At 47.9% G+C, this 19,383-nt stretch overlaps 1 protein-coding gene across 1 annotated transcript; it reads left to right on the plus strand.

Moving 5' to 3' along the window:
* The first annotated feature begins 165 nt into the window (after positions 1 to 165).
* On the plus strand, positions 166 to 17,535 carry RAB11A (RAB11A, member RAS oncogene family). Its single transcript, XM_064722287.1, has 5 exons — positions 166 to 324; positions 7,935 to 8,130; positions 9,031 to 9,224; positions 10,145 to 10,225; positions 15,855 to 17,535. The coding sequence occupies exons 1-5, from the start codon at positions 285 to 287 to the stop codon at positions 15,992 to 15,994; spliced, it is 651 nt and encodes a 216-aa protein (XP_064578357.1). The 5' UTR covers positions 166 to 284; the 3' UTR covers positions 15,995 to 17,535.
* Positions 17,536 to 19,383: the final 1,848 nt, after the last annotated feature.

Below are 19,383 nucleotides of genomic sequence, written 5' to 3' on the forward strand. Positions count from 1 at the left end.
CTTTCACCACTCCCCCGCCTCAGCACGGCCACTCTCCCCAGGGGTACCGGAGGGGGAGTCGGTGCTGAGGGGCCGCGGGGCCGGGCGGGACCCCCGCTCGCTTTAACCCCGCTGAGGGCGCGGCCGCGGCGCTGCCCCGGGCGCGGTCGTGCGGCGGCGCCGCTGCCCCGGAAGCGCCTGTGGGCGGGCGGGCGGAGCGCGGAGGGCGGAAGAGCTGCGGCGGCTGCAGGGAGGGTCCGGCCCCGCTCCGCTCCGCTCCCGGTCCCGCTCCTCCGCCACCCGCCATGGGCACCCGCGACGACGAGTACGATTATCTCTTCAAAGGTGAGGCGGGCAGGGACGGCGGGCGGGCGGGAGAGCAGCGGGGCCCGCGGGCGGGGCCGGGGCCGCTCCCTGACGCGGGGCCCGGCGGGTGGGGGGAACGCTCCGGGCCCCGCTCGGGTGTCCCTCCCTCAGCCCAAAATGTCAGCTCCGGGCCGGGTTGGGCAGCGGGGATTTGGTGTCAGCGCCGGTCCGAGGCTGCCCCGGGCACCGGCTGAGGCGGCGGCCGGTCTGCGGGATGGCGAGCAGAGATCGCCAGGAAGGATGCCCAGGGCTGATAAGGACTCGTCAGGGTTGATAAGAACCCTTTCTAGCTGTTAAATAGAGCTTTAGAGTGGGTGACATATTCTCAGCATTGGTAGATGATGCGCTAATTTAATCAAGTAGTCCTTGCTGCCTTCTGTGTTCAGAGCCCTTGGCGAGGAGTGGAATGTCCCTGCTGCTCCACACCCAGAGATCATAAAATGCTCCTGGAATCATGGAATGGTTTGGGTGGGAAGGGCCCCTAAGATCATCGCGTTCCACCCCCTGCCGTGGGCAGGGACACCTTCCACTATCCCAGGTTGTTCCAAGCCCTGCCCAGCCTGGCCTTGCTCTGTCCTGGCTCCCACAGGGAAGGGCAGGGATTCCTTGTTTTCCAGGGCTGATGCCTCTCCAGTCTGCCATGCAGCGCCCAGTTGGGTTAAAACCTTCCAGGCTGTTGTTAAATACTCAATTTTCACTCCCTGCAGAGTAAAACACCAGCCGGCTGGACAGGTTCATTTAGCCTGCTGTGAAATGTGTACAGAAGTGCTGATGTTTTGAACGTTCATTATCCAGTTTTTAAAATCCCACTGGAAAAGCAAGCAAAATAATGTAAAAAAGTCCTTGTTTATTGTGATGTGGTACTATAAATTTGAATTTAGGATTAAGAGCATTGCTTGTTGTGTTGTAATGGTGAGAGACCCTTTGCTTGTCATCATGAAGGTAAAGGAAAGCACTAATGTTTTTTCCTGTACCTTTAAGCTCCTGTAATAACTTTGAGGGATTGCATTTTTTTTGTTGTTGGTTGTTTTATCCAACTGCGTGTGGAAAGTGGCATTATTTCTGCCTATAAATCAGTCATCTGTACTGCTGTGGAAATCAAATCAGGAAGTTCCAGAACAGGCTCTTTTCTCAGCTGGCAAGGACCTTGCTGACCACTGGTTTAATGGCATCAGGCAGTGTTATTGTAGGTACTTGTGTGCAGGTTATCAGAGCCATTGAATTACCCTTGTTCATGCAGTTCTGTCAGTGGGCTTGTAATTAATGTTTTAGCTGTGAAAGCCTGGGAGTATCAGTGACACAGGGTTTGTTGGGAGAGCTCCTATCTTTCATTTGGCCTGCTTCCTTTTATAGTGGGAAAAAATAAAGTTGGAATCCAGTTATAGGGAGAGGTGCAAAGCTGATTTAATTGATTGCCTTTGCTAAAGCTTTTTCTGTTTAGCTTGGTTTATAGAAGCTGTTGGGGATGCAGGGAATGCTGTGTAAATGCTGTTGTGAAGATAAATGATTTGGGTTTTTCCAGCCTAAAGTGGACTGCAGGAAGTTGATGCAATGCCACTTAACTGGGATTGATGTGGCAGCTGAAATAACACAAAAATGCAAAGTAATAAAACCCTGGAAACTTTTGTAACTTCCCAGAAGTGATGGTTGTTCTAAACAAGCTGTCACCACTCTGGAATGATCTGGAAATTATTGCAAGTAGGTCTCTGAACTGAATGTCTCCTTGCCAGGCACTGGTCAGAAAGGCAAAGGATAGGTAAATCTTTTAGAAAAGGAAAAGAGAACTTGGGGACAATGTTAAGTCAGTGTTTGAATTTGAGACATGAGCATCTTGGGAATTGAGGTGAAATGTAGGCATGACAGACATATCCCTTTTGAAAGGGATGTTCTAGAATTAAAAAGGTGGAGAAAGGCATCAAAATAATCAGAAAAGAGACCTAATGGATTCATAGCCCTGACACTGAATTGATGTACAGCTTGATTAAAATTTAAACAGTGAGTGATAAGGGCAAATAGAGAGAGTATCTCCTGTTTGTCATAATTTCTCTGGATATCTGTAATGCTTCTTTTATTGGGCAGCGGTAAAAGCAAAAGGACAAAGTCCCTCAGGTGTGTATGCAAATTTTGAAGTGGTGCATTGCCATGCATATTATAAATGGATTTGAAAGCCTGCACAAATTCATAGAAGCAAGAAAATCTTGTTTGGGGCATGTCAGTGTGAGGGTTAGTCTGAAGGCATTGCTGTTTGAGGATGCAGGGGCTGGCTAGGACAGAGATCAGCCTGTTTGTTGTGACACACGTCAGGGTTTTTGGACGTCGCTTATTTGGAGTCAGACTCTGGGTGTGGGTCTGTCAGGACACTTCATCCAGCAGGACATTTCTGGGTTTATGAAGGGACTGGATGGGTAGGTTGGTGGGACTGAGTTCAGAGTTTGACCTGGTTAAAACAATGGTGTGATGTTCTCTAGTCTGGCTGGTTTTTACTGCTCCTGGGCTGAGCTGCCACGTTTCTGTTTGTGAGACCTCTGGTTTTGTCCTGTCAGCCCCTGACTGCAGCTGACTCTGCTGCTGGGTGTAAGCTGAGCCCACCTGTGCTGCTGGATGGTAAAATCCAGGGACCTGTTACAAAATACACTTCTCCTGACTATGTTGCAACACTTCAGCATATAGGAAAGACTAAGCCTAGCTTGGAAAAAAGCAGTTCCTGTTAAATTCTTCTTGTCCAGCTTCCAGTCTTTGTATCCTTCCATACTTTTGGGGTCTGGCTGAGAGCAGTGCCTGCTGTTCCCAGAATGGCCCCTGAGGAAACACAAGGGTTTGAAGTCCAATTCATAGAAATCTTGCTTTAATTTTAGTAGGAGGAAAATATAATAATGATATAAATATATTACTTTATTACTTAATAAATTAAGCCTGGCTTTAGCACAGAAACCTGTTGCTCTTTTTGATCAACGTGCTTGCAATAGATGAGCAGTTATCAAAGGAACCCTCACTTGCAGAAGATGTTGAAATTTTTTCTACAGACAAAGCTCAGGATGATTTTGTCTGCACCTGGACCATCTAGGACTCTGGATTTGGGCAGGCTCATGTCATGGACCTGACTTGTGGTGGCGTTCTGTTTTCTGCTAGGAGAATCCAGCTTCAGCTCTCTGCTTCTTTGCATCATGCTCATTTCTCCAACTTCTCCCTTTGATATTGAGGAAATGCTCTGAAACTGAACCAGCTTGCTGGTTTGGGGTTTAGAAGACATTTTTACTTGTGTGTTTAGATAAATGTGTGGTTGCATGACATTGATTGGTTTGACAGTGGCAGAAGCCCTTGGCTTTCGCTGCCTCAGGTGTGGGGGCACTTTGGTGCTGCAGCAAAGCCGCTGGTGCAGCGTTTACTGCAGAGCTGGTACTGACTGTATGGAGGGAATCCCTGCCCCAAAGGCTCTGGGGTGCCAGCTCTCTTCTGGACAGAAAAAGGGTGAATAAAATGGGGCACAGCTGAGGAGGGTGAGTAAAAGAAGTGATGGCCATGTTGGGTTTATGGCCAGCTATGATGTGCAGGATCATGTCATTGTTTCACATGCCCTTTGAGCTCCAGCTGAAGTGGGCAGGGAGAGGTATCCATCAGCAGGTTCTTCTGGGCATCATGAAGAGATGTCCAAGCTTTTTATGGATATGTCTCCTAATAGCAGAGCTCAGTGCAGAGACAAGTTTTAGACATGGTGATTTCCTTGTGCTGGTGTACTCATCCTAGATCATGTAATCTGTGGCTTGTGCAATAACTTTTGCCACAGACAACACAAGCTATGCTAGACTCTATTTTCAACCTGATCTCATATTTAATGAGATGATTAAAATATTTTCTGAAAATTTAAGCTTAGAGGTTTTACAGAAATAAAAATTGTGTGAGTGAGCTGGAATGTTGGTGAAAAATTAATGATCCTTTCTTGACATAGTTCTCTAAATTGCTTCTCATGCAGCATGGGAAATTGAGTTCTTATTTTGGTCTTCTACAGAAATAAATCTGGAATTACAGAGTGAAATTTATACAGAACTGTGGACTTCACACTTTTTTTTTCTCTCTCTCCACTGAATGCTTGTATGCTTATCTTAAATGTTTGTGGTAGTAAATGCTATAGAAAATCAGATGCATTGATTGAAAGCACGTGGCTGCAAGTATTGAACTGTCCCAGCACTAAATCAGTCACTTGGGGCTGGGAGATTATTTCCATGACTTTCAAATGTGCCTTTTCCTACAATTTTCCTTGCTTGTGCAACTTCCTAAGGTGCTGCTCCTGTGAGGGAGGTGGTGCTCCAGAGCTGGCTATTGATTAATGTCAGCACTGGGTCTTGTGGCTGAACTGGCTAAAACGTTTCCTCCAGACCTTCCTCCTTCCAGTGCCGATGTAGGAAAGGAATTTGTGGGTGATGCAAGTTGGGTGGGACAGAGGAAGTGGGAGTGTGGCTCTGAAAGAGCTGTGTGCAGATGAGGACTCTGATCCTCCAGATAAACTGGGATTTGGGATGTAAGGGTTTATCCCTGAGGACTTGGACTCTGATAGAGTAAAAGTTTGCCAACCTAAAGCTGAACAATTGGGTCTGATGAGAGGCAGATAGAGCCATCAAGGTGAAATGGTCAGGAGAAATAATTCCAGCTCCAGGTGTGCCTTACACACAGAGATGGAAATACTGAAATTCTTGTCTGCATCACAAGGAGATCTGGCTTAGAACAAGGTGTGCAGTCCTCACTGTGCTGAAAAGATTTTGAAAAAGTTGTGGGGAAGGTGTTTGGGGAAATGAACAATGTGTTTACATGGAACCATTTGACAAGTTTTTGTATTTAGCAAATACAGCAAGGCCCAGACAAGCTGTGGTTGCTTTCTGTAAATACCCCAGCCTAAACACCAGTGGGAGAAGACACTAATGAGCTAATGGAGAATGCTGGCACATGGACACCACCATCAGCTGACCACTAATTCCTTCTGAAAATCAGAAGGCAATTTCTAACCATTAGGAGTGAGTTTCTGGAAGGAAAGCCCAATGAAAGGGACAATGTGCAGGGAAATTAACTTTATCGTGGCCTAGATAACGTCATTTCCCTGCTAGGACCTGTTTGTTTGGGGTGTTTAGTATGGGCCTTGGCCATCCGGGGACATTCCTACTGCATTTCTATGTTAAGAATGTAATACATGGGAACATGGTGTAGTATAAAATATCAAAACATGGCTTGATAAGGAAAGCAAAACTGAAATTAATAACACAACCTAAGTGGCTGTTAGAGCTGTTTCAGTTCATAATTTTATTTAGAGAGTGATACTTACCCAGAGTGGCAGAAATGCAGAAGGTGTGAGGAGTCTGAGGCGCCTGCTGGCATTCCAGGCTGTCCTCGTGCCTGTGTTCAAGAGGAGCTGCAATGGCCCAATTAAGTAGAGGAAATAGCTGACTTCAAGGAGGAAGGTATTATTTTCCCCTTGTAATTGGGACACATTTATCTGGTGCTGGAAACCATTCAGAACATAAGCAGTGTGGGATTCAGACACGGTAAGGAAAAAATCCTGGCAGAGGAATTAAAGGGATCCCTCTATTGTTAAATGACTTAAAGGTGGGCTTTGCACTGAACTACAAGAACAGGTTTGAACGAATACTTTACAGGTATATGATGCATCCTATTGGGAAAAGGAAATGATGGACATGGATTGCTTTTCTTGCTTAGAGAAGCTTCTGGCCACTGCTGGGCGATAGCAGGACTGAGCTGTGCTGAGGGAGCTGTCAGCCTTTCCCTCCTAGGAACTTGTTGTGTGTCCCAGTGAATACAAACATGATGTCATCTAAACCCATGGCCCAAACCTGCCAAAACAGTGTTGAAGAAGTGCCTTGCCCGTGGCAGAGGAAAGCTGTGGCTGTGTGCCAGAGGTGCTGATGCAAGTGGTGCCCTGTCCCCTGCCCTGGCTTTATCAGGATGTAGCATCTCTGTGCCAGCAGAGCTGTTCAGCGGTGACCTGGCACGCAGGAAAGCAGACTCCTGTTTGCATTTAGCACAGGGCCTTGCCACCTACCTGCACTTGTGATCTTCCTACACAGGAGAGGTTAACAGAGGGTGCTCTCTGCAACTGCTGTGCTTGGCCGGCTGCGTGCTGAGTCAGCTGGCACGGGCAGCTGGGGAGGTGTTTGTTTTGATGAAGTATTCTGCACAAGGCTGTGCTTGAAGCCAGCGTTTTCTGCAATTTTCATTTATGGAGGGAGTTGAAAAGGTGCTGCTCTGCCCTTCCAGTCGGAGCAAAGAATTGCTCTGCATTATTTAAACAGAAGCTGCAGAGGGCTGCAGCAGCAGATGGGAGTGTTTGTGCTGCTGGACTGAGCTCCACGGGGGGTTTATGACATTGAGTGTGTTTGGTGCACTCAATGCTTTGTTGTACCACACGGAATCTTTAACTGTGTTGTGGCGTCTTAGCAGTTAATGATGTGTGTTACTGAGCAAGTAATTGTTTTTTTCTAATTAAACAAAGACACAATGTTTGCTGTCACCTGAGTGTGCACTTTTTTGCTTCAACTGGTGTTGATTCACTGCTGAACTTCATGATTGGCCTTTCTTCTCAATGATTTTTTCTTATTTTTCTTTCCTTTCCTTCTCTACTGGTTTGGAATCTTAAAGGCCATAGGATCACCCAGTGTGACTCTGGTTGTGAGCACATTTCATCCACTGTTCTGCTTCTTGGTACTGAGTTTTAAGTTACAATTCAACTTGCACCTTTTGACTCAGTGTTACAAGATAATGCAGTGAATCCTCGTGATGCTGTTTTTCCTGCAGGAACTGGACTTTGAACTTTCTGTCAGTCTCTTGTCAAGCATAGCTGAATCTTTCCAATTAGTTTGCTTTGCTGGGATGAGTCAAGCTGAGCCAGGGAGTGGTGGATCCAGTTGTGAGGCTCAGCAATCCCCTGGCAGCTTTTTTGAGCAGTTTCAGTCTGTGGCCTGGTGTGTGCAGGAGCCACAGCAGCAGTGGGGACTGCAGAAGGGCGGAGAGCTGTGGCTCAGCAAGCGTTTCAAACTGGCTGGCAGGGTGATGGTGGCCTTGGGGATTCTTTGGTTTGGTTCTCTTTTCATTCACAAAGTTTTCTGCCCCAGTGGGGAACCTCTCTTCTGCAAAGGCATGAGGAGTGTAAAGGGAAAGCAGAGTCTGCTGCTTGCCCTGTGTTTTGGACTTCTTCAGCAAAGCAGATTTCAGTTGTGTGGTTGTAGGGTTTGTGTTTTGGTTTTTAGTTCTAGTATTGTTTAAGGAAATCTAACTGGTCACCAATGTTTGCAGTGACAGCCACGTGTATTGTTCCTAAAAGAAGAATGTTGTTCCATGCTGGGCAAAAGAGGCTGAAATATAACCATTGAAAGTCAAGCCAAACATCTGTTCAAAATGCTGGTGAATGTGGCAGCTCTGGTTTTCCAGAAATATTGAGACTTGGACAGCAGATCCATGACAAGGGTGGTGCCATTGCCATTCTTTTCCTTCATGCTTCATTCTTTAAAAGAAATATTTCTTGCATGTGATTTTCAATGTGTCATCTACATCTGGAGTCTGAGCCTGATAAGTTTTTTGTCTTGCAGTTGTACTCATTGGAGACTCTGGAGTGGGCAAGAGCAACCTTCTGTCTCGGTTCACTCGCAATGAGTTTAACTTGGAAAGCAAAAGCACCATTGGAGTGGAGTTTGCCACGAGGAGCATCCAGGTGGATGGGAAGACAATAAAGGCTCAGATCTGGGACACGGCGGGGCAGGAGCGATACCGAGCCATAACCTCAGCGTGAGTGCGGCCCGGGTGGCTGAGGAGGGCAGTTCTGGGCCCTTCCAGTTCCTCACCAACTGCAAACAGGGGTGTTGGTGTTTTACTGGCTAATACCCACAGCCTCTGGTGGTGGGAAGGTTAAATGTTATTCAGGCCAGAAACTCGATCTGGTGTGTTCCTGCACAGACTGATTTCCTTTGCAGTGCTCTCATGACACGGAACTGGGGGCATTTCAAGTTTAGAATGCAGGAGCTTTGAGAGACTCATTTCCATGAAGTGAATGATAAAGGAATATCAGTGTTCCTGGTCGTTTTATCAGTGGTAACCTAAGAGCAGAAACCTTCCTGTAGTAGCCAGGAAAGACTGCTCACTTGTGTGCTTGTTTGATTGTTAAAAACCAGCATAGCAAAAGCTGGATTTCAGTAGAGCTGTGGGGAACTGTGGGGTGGGAGAACACAGCCTGTTTCCTTTTGAATGCATTGCTGTGGCTCTCACTTGAAAGGAGCTGTGCCCTTTGGTAAAGGGAGTAGATCACGCTGACATTTTTATGACCCAGTGAGTCACTCTACAGTTTCCTTATCACTCTGGGCCGTGCCTGTGCTGCACCCACAGTGATGGGTGGGGGAGAATTTTCAGGAGTGGTTCAGAGGTGGAAGGTGACAGCAGCTTCTCACAGAGCTCAGTTTCATGTCTGGGATGCAGGGTTTCCCCAGAGCCATGGGGTTTGCCTCTCTCCCAGACTCTGAGCTGGCCCTGTGGTGTAACTTCATCCGGCTGCTCCCCTCCCCCGTTCTGTCCCACGGCCCTGGGGAACTGCCCTGGGCGCTGTTTGCATCGCTGGCCCAGCCAGAGCTGCTCCCCAGGATGGCACAGGCTCCTGTGAGCTGACAGTGTCTGTCTGTCTGTCCCTGTGCCCAGGTACTACCGGGGGGCCGTGGGGGCACTGCTGGTGTACGACATCGCCAAGCACCTGACGTACGAGAACGTGGAGCGGTGGCTGAAGGAGCTGCGGGACCACGCCGACAGCAACATCGTCATCATGCTGGTGGGCAACAAGAGCGACCTGCGCCACCTCAGGGCCGTGCCCACCGACGAGGCCCGGGCCTTCGCAGGTGGGAGCTCGGGAATTCCCTGCTCTGTCTGGGGATCTGCACGCCTGGCCTGGGGAGGGTGGGGTAGGAGGAGAAAACCTGCGGCTGCTCATGTCCCTCAGTGTCACATGTCACATTCAGTCAGAAAGCAGATCTTACAGAACGTGCATGTTGCTTCAAGAATTGCCCGGAGGCACTGAACACCTTAAACCAGATTTATTCTCTTGGCTGGGCACTGTTTGTCTTGCAGAAACTGTGCCTGTGGCTTTAGGTTTGAGTTTCTAGTGTGGTGGTAGCTTTTCCTTCAGTGTCCCAACTGACCTGCAGCCTGTGGCTGAACATTTTCATTAAACTGGCTCTCTGACTTTTATTATGTAATTAAGATCTGTGAACAGTAGTTCTGGTTTCTGTAAGCCTTGGTTCAGGCCCAGTCTCTTTCATCCAGGAGTGTAGCTGGCTTCCTCACATTAAAGTTTGCTGTAGCTCCACTGGCAGAGTTTGTGGCCAGTGAGGATCCCTGCCTGCAGCTGGAGGAGTGTCATTCCCCCTGCTGCTCTGTCCCTGTTAAATAAACTGCTGTGATATATTAACAGCTGGGAGGTGGAGAAACTTGATGAGGTTGAAAAAAATCTCACAAACTTTCTCACACAGAGAAACTGCAACAGATTATGCCTTTCAGTGATGCAGGAAAGTGTGCCTTTAAGTTAGACAACATTGGGCTGATACCTGTGCTTGGGAGTGGGTGTAAATTCTAGTGTTGGTGTTGGGTGTGTCACTTTCCCATCACTTAAGGGGGAAAACCCCACAACTTGTTTTACTTTCTCTTGATACCTGGGTGTCTCATCAGGAACACTACAAATATTATCTGGTACAGAAGCTTTTCCAGATGGGAAACAGATATGTGCTGTACCTCTCTAATTATAGCATTTCTGTCCACACAGAGAAGAATGGTTTGTCATTTATTGAGACGTCTGCTTTAGACTCTACAAATGTGGAAGCAGCTTTCCAGACTATTCTGACAGGTGAGTCATGCAGGGCTTTGTGCTTCAAGGGGGAAGGGCAGAAGGCTGCTCAGATATGATGCAAATAGGCATTTCTTTGCCTATAAAGTGTTTAAAATGTTGCTATTTAATCATTCTTCATTAGCCATAAGATTTGGAGTCCAGTTTCAAAGAGTCACAGTTGAAAGGCCAGCCTTGAACTGGGGAATGAATCCTTGTTCACTTTGATCTGCCCCGGGTTTCTTGTCAGCCTGGTTTGTGTTTCAGTTTCCATCTCCCATTACAGGGAGTGCCCACGGGAGGGAATTGTCTCATGCTGGCATCAAGTGAGAACAGCCATTGTTTATCAAGGAGAAGTCAGTCCAGTTTGTTTCCACCTTTAATGGTGACCATGGCAGTTGCCAAGGAAAAAGGGATGAAAGAGCAGAGATCCTTCCTTTGAGACACGGTGACTTCTGAGCTGCAGGAGTTGCTGTTGTTGCATTTAATAGTCCTGCCTGGACTTTAGGCCTGTGTAACATGTGACAGCAGCCAGTGCTGCATTTTTATGCTCTCTGGGTAAAGTACTTCCTTTTTGTTTAAAGCCTTGTTTAGGTAGGCAAAACTTGTTAAAGCTGAGACACCCAATTTGGAGAACCTTAACTTAAGCCTGGCTTGTAAAGGTGGGGTAGGAATTCACAAATTGGTGTGGAAGTCACTCACTGTCATGAGGCTTCTGCATTTCTGAGCAGCCAGGGCACAGTGGGACACTGTGGCCTGTGGTTTTGGAGTTTTCATAATTCTCAGCTTTGGCAAATGTCCTAGTTTGAGTTTTCAAAACATCTGAGACACTCCTCTGCTTGCTGTGTCTATTCTAGATGTGCCAGGCAGTTTCTTGTTTTCTCCAACTGCCTCCAACATGTTTTCCAGTTGCAAATTTCAAGTCCCTCCTTCCCAGTGTAGCATGTGCCAGGCTACGTGATGTGCTTGGTATGAGCAGTGGCCCCACTTCCAAACTGCCTGTAAATCAGATCTGGTTCTGTGACAGTGACACCTAGTTAGTTCTGAACTTCTCCTCTTTGGCACCTAATTTAGACATTCCTTTAAAAACACACCAGAAAGGTCCTGCTAGCTGTACTGGAACATGCATGTGAGGATAGAGCTAGGAGGTTATTCACTGTAGTAAAAGTATAAATCCTGTAGCATTTCTTCAGTTGTTTGAAATGCTTTATGGGCAGCCTGGCAGTGGAGAGAGGTGTTAGCTACTGGGGTATTAGCTGCCTGTGTCCATCTGTTTCTTGTTTCATCCTGAGGTGTAGGAGGCCTCTGACAGTTCTGACTCTATTGTGTTCTTACCCTGGGTTCCTAAGCAGTAGTGCTCCTGTGCAGATATCAGCTAAAAGTGTGTGTTAGATGGGTAAAGAACTTTGTTTCCTTTTTGGTTGAACCATGTGGTTCCCTTTTAACTTCAGTGTAGTCATTCGGTTGTAATTCCAGCATTGCACAAATTTGTTTCAAAAAGAAAGAATTCTGTTAGCTCACACATTTGTTCCCTACATGACAAACTGCCAGTGCCATCAGAAGGTGGATGACTAAGGAGTGGCTGAGGTGTTGGGATGCCTGCTGCATTTCCTGTTTTCTTCACATGCCCAAAGGCAGTCCTGTCAAAAATGCACATGAATTTGGGCATGGATTTTTCAGGAGAAAGACACTGCTCATTTGTCAGTGCCAAAAACTGAGACTTTTTCCTTTATGCCTATGTCCTTGGTAGCCCTTCTCTCAGGAACACCTTGGCTTTGAGGTCAGATTTGGCCAGATGTGCTGTGTGTCGTGTAGAACAAGCCCTGCTGCTCCCACTGTCTGTTTGCAGAGGCTCAGGGCTCTCAGATGCAGGTCAGTTAATTAACTCATACCCCAGCACTAATAAAACAACATCAGATAAATCAGGCAGTGTTTATTCCCTCCCGAGGTGGCTGCCAGGCTGTCATGGCCACGTAGTCTGGTCACCTCACAGTCCCCATCTCCTGCTGGCCTGTTTGTTCTCTCAGTGACACTGGGGAGGAGGGCAGTCTCCTGTGTGCCCTGGGCTGCCTGCAGAGCCGTGTGATGCTCAAAGGATGCACTGCTGCTGCCATGGGAAGCACCTCACCTCTCAGGCAGGGGCTGGGCTTGCTTTATCTCTCCTCATGCGCCTCCCATAGTACCTTTTATTCCAGAAGTGAGTTTGGATTCTAGTCTGTGGAGGTTTGGTTTTTTTTACTGGTTTAATATGTCTGTAAGCAGAGCTGTCTGTAATGGGTGATAAAACTTGCTCGTGGTGGGCTCTGACAGGTTCTTGAGGCTGTTGCTTTTCCATGGATGTCAGTGTTGCCTGCGTGTTGCTGTGACAGAGTTTGGGGTGAAGAACTCTTGGGTTTGTGAGCAGGATCCTTGTGATCCTTGTTCAGGAGAGTTCAGCTGTGCTGGAAGAAACTCTTGTGCTTAGTGGGCATGTGCTCTCTGCAGACAGGGGCTCCTTTTGGGGGAGATAAAGGTGCAGTGAGCAGTGCCTGAGCAGCAGGTTGGCTCCAGCTGGGCTGTGACTGGCACGCTGAGGAGGGCTGCTCTGGAGCTCACTTCACAGCTGGCTTTTTCTCTTAATGACTTGCTTTGAAGGAAGGAGGGGGGCAGTCATCTGAGGAATGTGGTTTTTGGAGTCACCCTGCAGAATCCTGGCTGCTGTGTGTGGCGGGGCTGCCTCCCAGCTCAGTGCCTGTGGCTGGAATGCTGGCTGTCCCTGGGAGCAGGAAGCTGGGGAAGCCAGCAGGCGTTGCCGGCGGCTGCGAGCAGAGCTGGCTGACACAAGGGGCAGCATGAGCTGCTGCACCAGCCCTGCTGGTGTTTGCAGTGCTGGAGCTGCACCACAGACACCCCAGGCTGCTCAGAGCCTTTCCCCAGCTGCTGGGGTGTTGTGGCCAAGGTCTGTAGCAACCCCCCTGTCTTTCCTGCCCTCCTGAGGCTGGTCTGGTTGGGACAGTGATGGAAGTTGGTGAAGGTGCTTCCCTTGGAGGTGTAGCAGGGTCCCTGTTAAGCTTATCCACTCCTGGATTCTCAGATCAAGCACTTTGGGTAGATGGCTTTGGCCATGGGAAATACGAGTCCAGTGTTGTTAGCACAGCCCGAGTATGTGATCTACTGCTACAGGTGGAGTAAGGGATGAAAGCTCTTCTTTCTTCTCCCATATATAGAGGACTTTTAGAGGGGGTGCATCATACATGTGGTGGGCTTCCTGTCCCACTGTGGATTCCAGATGAGGTTTTGAGGACCTTTCCCATCTGTGACTTAGAGTAAAGGTCCCTATCCAGATTGTTCTGTTCCAAGATGTCTAGACTGCCAGGGCTGATTGCTGTGCACACAAAGCTGCTTTGTATCATCTGGCAAATGGCAGAGACTGGTATTATGATCCCAGCCACCCTGAGCATTCACAGCAGGATAAAGCATCCTTAAAGTAAACTGGAGAGTGCCTCCCTTCCCTGGCTGGCTCTGTGCTGTCTCTGTTCCCACACCGCATTCTGACGTGGTTTCATCTCCAAGGAATCCCGTCACCAAGGAAACAACATCAGAGAATTAACATCGAAAAATCGAGGGATTTCCTCTTTTGTTGCCTCTGTACACCTGAAAATGAATGGAACCCCAGTGCAGGCTGAGCAGCCAAGGCCTGGCCCAGCTCCTCCTGGGCAGCAGTGTCTCTTTTTCCCAGCTCTCACAGTGCAAGGCCTGTCTCTCACAGTTCCCTATTATGCAGTGATGCATTCTGTTAATGTGCCCTTAATAAGGTCTCATTCAGCTCCTGAGCAGAGCCCAGAGTGCTGTGACTTCATTAAAAAGGGCACATCTTCATTAGGCCGGAGCTGTCGGGGCACAGCAGTTCCGGTGCAGGCTCGGCTGCTGGGCATTCTGCCCCAGTGAGAGCAGGTTTGGGCTGTTCCCCCTGCCCTGCCCTGCCCTGCCACAGCAGCACAGCTCACCAGGGAAGGGCAGCTTTCAGCATTTAGGCTCTGGCTGCACCAAGCTTTGCTCTGCAGAGGAGGAAGCAGCAGGTAGCAGCAAATTTGGGGCTGTTGGCAGTGGATTCACTTGCAGGGCTCTTGGGGAGGTGGTGGAAGTGGGGATCATAGGAAGATGTTCCCAGAGTCAGGAGTAGATTATCAGTAAGGGAATTGGTGCTGTTAAGATTATTTTTAAGGCTTTGGGGCTGATATTTGCTGTCAGATGAGGCTGTTACACAGAGGGCACCCTGTGTGAGCCCTGGCTGGTGGGGTGGAGCCAGTGTGTGCCATCAGGCACTTGTATGAACTTGTTCAGGAAATTCTCTGTGAAACCGAGGGTTGCTGCTGCTGGAGGTGCTACCGGAGAATTCCCAGTAACAAAGGTGGCCAGAGGCGTTTCCTGTTGATGGGAACAGGCATTGTTCTGCACTGGGAGTGAACTGGCTGCCAGCCCCGAGCACGGAGCTTGTCCTCAAGGTGCAGAGCAGATTTCTCCAGCTCTGCTCCTCCCACCCCACACACGGGCTCTGCTGGGCGCTGCCACGGGGCCAGGCTGCACCGTCTGCACATTCACACACCGGGCTGCAGGTGGCTTTGAAGGCCTGGTTTCAGGGGTTTCACTTATCTGGTTTATGTGTAAGATGGTTGGAAAGAAGAGCAAGCTTGAGAAAGGGTGAAATCAGAAAATCCCTTAACCTGTTCAGCTCTTGTTTGGTTGCCTCAATGACCTGATCTGTACCTGACTGCATATGAAAAAGCCATTTTAATGTACAGTTTGTTCCTTCTGAGTTTGAGCTGGGGCTTTTTGTAAAACTGAGCTTTAGCAAGCTTTTATTTTTTTAATGGTTTTCAGATTCAAATTTGCAAGTGAGTTCCCCACATTCTATTTTTGGTGTCCTGTGTTTCCTTTCTGGGGGTGAAGTGCTACACACGCTTTACTCTCTCAGTGCAGCTGAAGTGCTGCTGTAGCTGCTCTGAGTTTTTGTGCAGCACCATCAGCCACGACAAGCCCCAGCAACAGGGCAAGGCTCTTGGTGCAGGTGCTTATCCCATGCTCTCTGATTCCTCTCTTGAGGATCTCTTCATCTGGAGACACAGCACATTTTGTAAAGGGTTTCTGTGCTGCTGCAGGGGCTGAGTCTCCCCCTTTGGGCCCAAATCAACCTTTTCTGAACATTTAACACTGCTTGATATGATAGACATGATGGGTGTGCTCAGCAAGAAGAAATTGCCCTTGCAGTCCTATCAGGGAGAGAAATCTGGAATGGTTCCCTTTAATCCTGTTTGTGGATACATCAGCAAACATGTGACCTTGTCCCTGGACAGTGTCCTTGGAGCTTAAGAACCTTCAGAAGGAATGGATGGGCACATAGTTTCTCATTCACAGCATGGAGATTTGTGAATTCCGTCCATTTACTGACTCTTATCTCAAGGAAAGTAAAACAGTTGTTAAAAAAGTAATTTCTGTTGCAAATATATATTTTATTTTCTGTATCTAGAAAACACCACAATTGAACTTTGTGCGGAAGCTTCATTGCATTACTAGTGTAATTGCAGAGCTGTGGCTGGTTTCCCCCAGGTTTAACTCCTGGGTGGCATTTTGCTGGTGTGCACATATTGATCAGCTCTTTCTCCTCTTGCAGAGATCTATCGGATTGTTTCCCAGAAGCAGATGTCTGACAGACGTGAGAATGACATGTCCCCAAGCAACAACGTGGTTCCCATCCACGTCCCTCCAACCACTGAAAACAAACCAAAGATGCAGTGCTGTCAGAATATATAAATTGCCCATTCTTTCCTAAAAGGCTGTGTATATTCCCCAGGTCCAAGATTTAAATATATTTGTAATTCTCGTGGTTACATTCTTGTGTTCAGTTACTGCTTATTATTTCTCCATGTCTGAAACACTTTGATTTCAGTGTTTATCAATCTCTTTCTTGGATGTGGCTGCAGTATTTTCCCAACACCGACCTGTCGGTTTGGGCTCAGTAAATTGTTTGGAACTCAGCTGATCCCTTCCCAACATGATGCCCACTAGTCAGAGCACTGACACCTTTGGAGAGCACTTGAAGACATTATCCTGCTCCTCACAAAGCAATTACTGTCAGGTTAACAAGGAAAATCTCTCTGGGCAGAAGAATCTTTCCTTGTCTTAAGGTGTATTCTGCATCTAAAGCTCGGCGAAGCTCTGAAGTGCAATTTTATTGTAAGTTAAATGTTTTTGGCTACATCTTCAGATTGTCAAGTGAAGTTTTATAGGATATTATGGGGGAGAAAAGAGAATTTCTTGTGAACAAGCAGCAGTTAGCAGCAGTTGTGGCTACATGTGAGTGAGGTGCTGTGGTTTGGCACCTGCTGCAGAGGAGGTTGATGTGAGGCAGAGCTGCTGGGACCCCACGGAGGTGCCCCTTGTGGAGGAGGTGAATGCAGGAGCCACGTCCTGAGGAGGGTGAGGAAGGGTCACTCCAGCTCTGGAACTTGCAGCATCTTTGTACAAGCTGCTGGAGGCTTGGCCTCCACAGTGCTGGTGCTATCAGGATTTGAGGATGCCTTTTTTTCTTTCATGGGACACAGACTTGAAGGGTGTTGGCACGTATTACATATCACATCTATTAATGCATGCCACATATATTAATATATACAAGTGCTTGAGTTGATGAATAAATAACTTCCACTACCTGGCCTTAGTTTTCAGTTCTGGTTGATCCAGTACTTTTAAATTATTCCAGTGGTTTGCTGTATGTTCTTCAACAAAACCCTCTGGAGTTTTCTGTCTGGATGTGTTCCTCCTGTGGTCTGTTGCTCCATGCCAGTCCTGTCCAATCTGCCTGTTCAGGGATACATGAACTGTGCCTTCTGTCACTCGCTCTGTGCTGTTCCTGAGCACGCCTGACGCTGGCACTGGGGGCCACAGCCACTGCATTCCCACAGGATGGCAAGGAACTCTCTGTTGTGCAAATGCCTGCAGTTATTTATACAATTACTGGGAAATAATTGATTGTAGGGGACGTTTCTCAAACTCTGATATGACCCACTTGGAAGATCCAGATGTGGTTGGCACTTCCAGCTGTGTTCTGTTCCCAACCTTTCTGTCTCGCGGTGCTCATGATGTGTGAGGCACACGGAAGGCATTGCTGTAGTCGGTCACTTCTTGTTTTTTACTCCATTTCTCCTCCTGGTATTAGTTCTGAAGATGCTATTTTGATCTGTTTGTAAATTACTTTGTATTTTATGCATGTACTGTACTTTGATTCATTATTTTTTTAGATTGATTTAAAATATATTCATCCATGATTCTAATAAAGAATTACAGGGGACAACTCACTGTGGTGTTGAGTGCACTTTTTGGGAGAATTGGAATTTGACCTGAAGGTTTGACCTATGAGCTTCTTGGAAGAGGCAGTGAGAAGACACTGAAGTGTCCCTGGAAAAGGAGCTGCAAAGGTTGTGTGGCACAGTTGCCTTCCCTGAGAGCAGCCCTGAGCTTCCTGGGGCTGCTGCAGTTTGTAGCCAGGGCACTTTGGCAGCTTCAGGAAGCTTTGAAGCTTAGAAAAATCTGTGGGTTCCCTCTACTCAAACCTCTGAATAACTTTTACAAACCTGTTTTTTTTTCCCCATGTTGCCACGAGGAAGAAAATCCGGTGGGAGATGAACTCCTGCCTTCTGCAGCAGATGATGGAAGCTTTGGATCCTGCTGTGACGTCCTGATGAAAGGTGGGATCTCTCCTGAGCAGGGTGTTGTGACCATGAGCACCAGCGGGGCAGCACTGGTGGCCCTGGGGAGGCTCTGAGGGTGAGCTGTGAGCCCAGCCCCTCACTCACTGCAGGAGCTGTTCTTGCAGCACATCCTCTGCCCATACTGGAGCAGATTTTGGAATTAATTGATTTCCCTTGGCAGCCACATTCTCAATTTGTCAGCTGGAAATGCATGATGAGTTTCACTCTGCTTCCTTTTCTTATTCCTATGAGCAGGTGATTTGACTCTGCTGTCACATCAGTCTGGATTTTGTGTGGTTTTAGGCAAAACTCTTCCTCCTGCAGCAGATGGAATTGCAGTGCAGATGGTGGGAGCACAAACCACTGTGGGAGGATGAGGCCTCCTAAAGCAAAATCCAGCGAGGTGTGTACAGAAAAGGAACTTCTCACCTGGGAAATGCTTTGCCTGCTGTTCTGGGGGTCTGTGCTGTGTTTCCCTAAGGATTGCAGGGACCTGGCTGCAGATCCTGGCCTGGCACAGGCAGGTGCTTCCAGAGGTGTTTTGGGACAGACAATGCAAGTCATTATTCCATCTGAATGCTTTCCAATGGGGGATTGTCCTGTTCAGCTGCTGATTAATCCTTCTGTTCCATAACTGGCACTACTTGTGTACTGAAGTGTCTCCTCTGCTCATGGGAGGCAACTGATGGTAACAGACACTGCTTTGGGCCCTGCAAGGAGCTTTCTGAGATTCTGGGAATTCCATATAGTGCTCCAAAATGGGCTCTGCTTGCCAAAAGGTTTCCCTGTTATCTATATACTCGAAAGCCCCAACTTTTAACAATTATTCAGCGAGTGTCAGTGGTTCCTGTCTTTGATGGGAGTTGAGGTTCTGACTGTAAAGCAGAAAGGACATGGAATTGTTCTGATTTAAAGACATTTTTATTAAGCTAGAATTACTTATTCTAAAAATTCAGACCTGATGAATTTCCAGCCTTAAATAGCTTATTGAGTGTGGCTTGTCAAATAAGAAGATTACACGCTGGGCTTTAGTTAACAAGATTTTTAGAAATATGAAGCACAAATATTGAAAAGCTTCAGCATATAGCAGTGGCTGCATTGCCTGGAACTCATTAATTCTGCAGGTGTTTCCACTGCAAATCTGTGATTTGTTCACTGGGCTCCCTGGGAGCTGCCTCGTGTCCTGCCCCATGGCTGCTGGGTGACCGTGGCTCCCCAAGTGTCCCCACAAGGCCTGGGAAGCTGTGATGGCCCAGGGCAGTGTCCCCACACGTGGTGGGTGTGCAGGGCCTCTCCCAGCTGGGACTGAGCATTCCAGGAGTCTCACTGAGGTCAGACTGCTGAGGAGCTGGGAGAAGGGTGTGCAGAGCCGCTCACCTTTGGTTTACTCCAACTTGGAATGGCAGCACTGGTTTTTCTGAGCCATCCTGCCACTTCTGTCCCTGCCGGGGGGTT

Source organism: Zonotrichia leucophrys, chromosome 10 (genome assembly GCF_028769735.1).
Source record: "Zonotrichia leucophrys gambelii isolate GWCS_2022_RI chromosome 10, RI_Zleu_2.0, whole genome shotgun sequence".
Lineage (NCBI taxonomy): Eukaryota > Metazoa > Chordata > Aves > Passeriformes > Passerellidae > Zonotrichia > Zonotrichia leucophrys.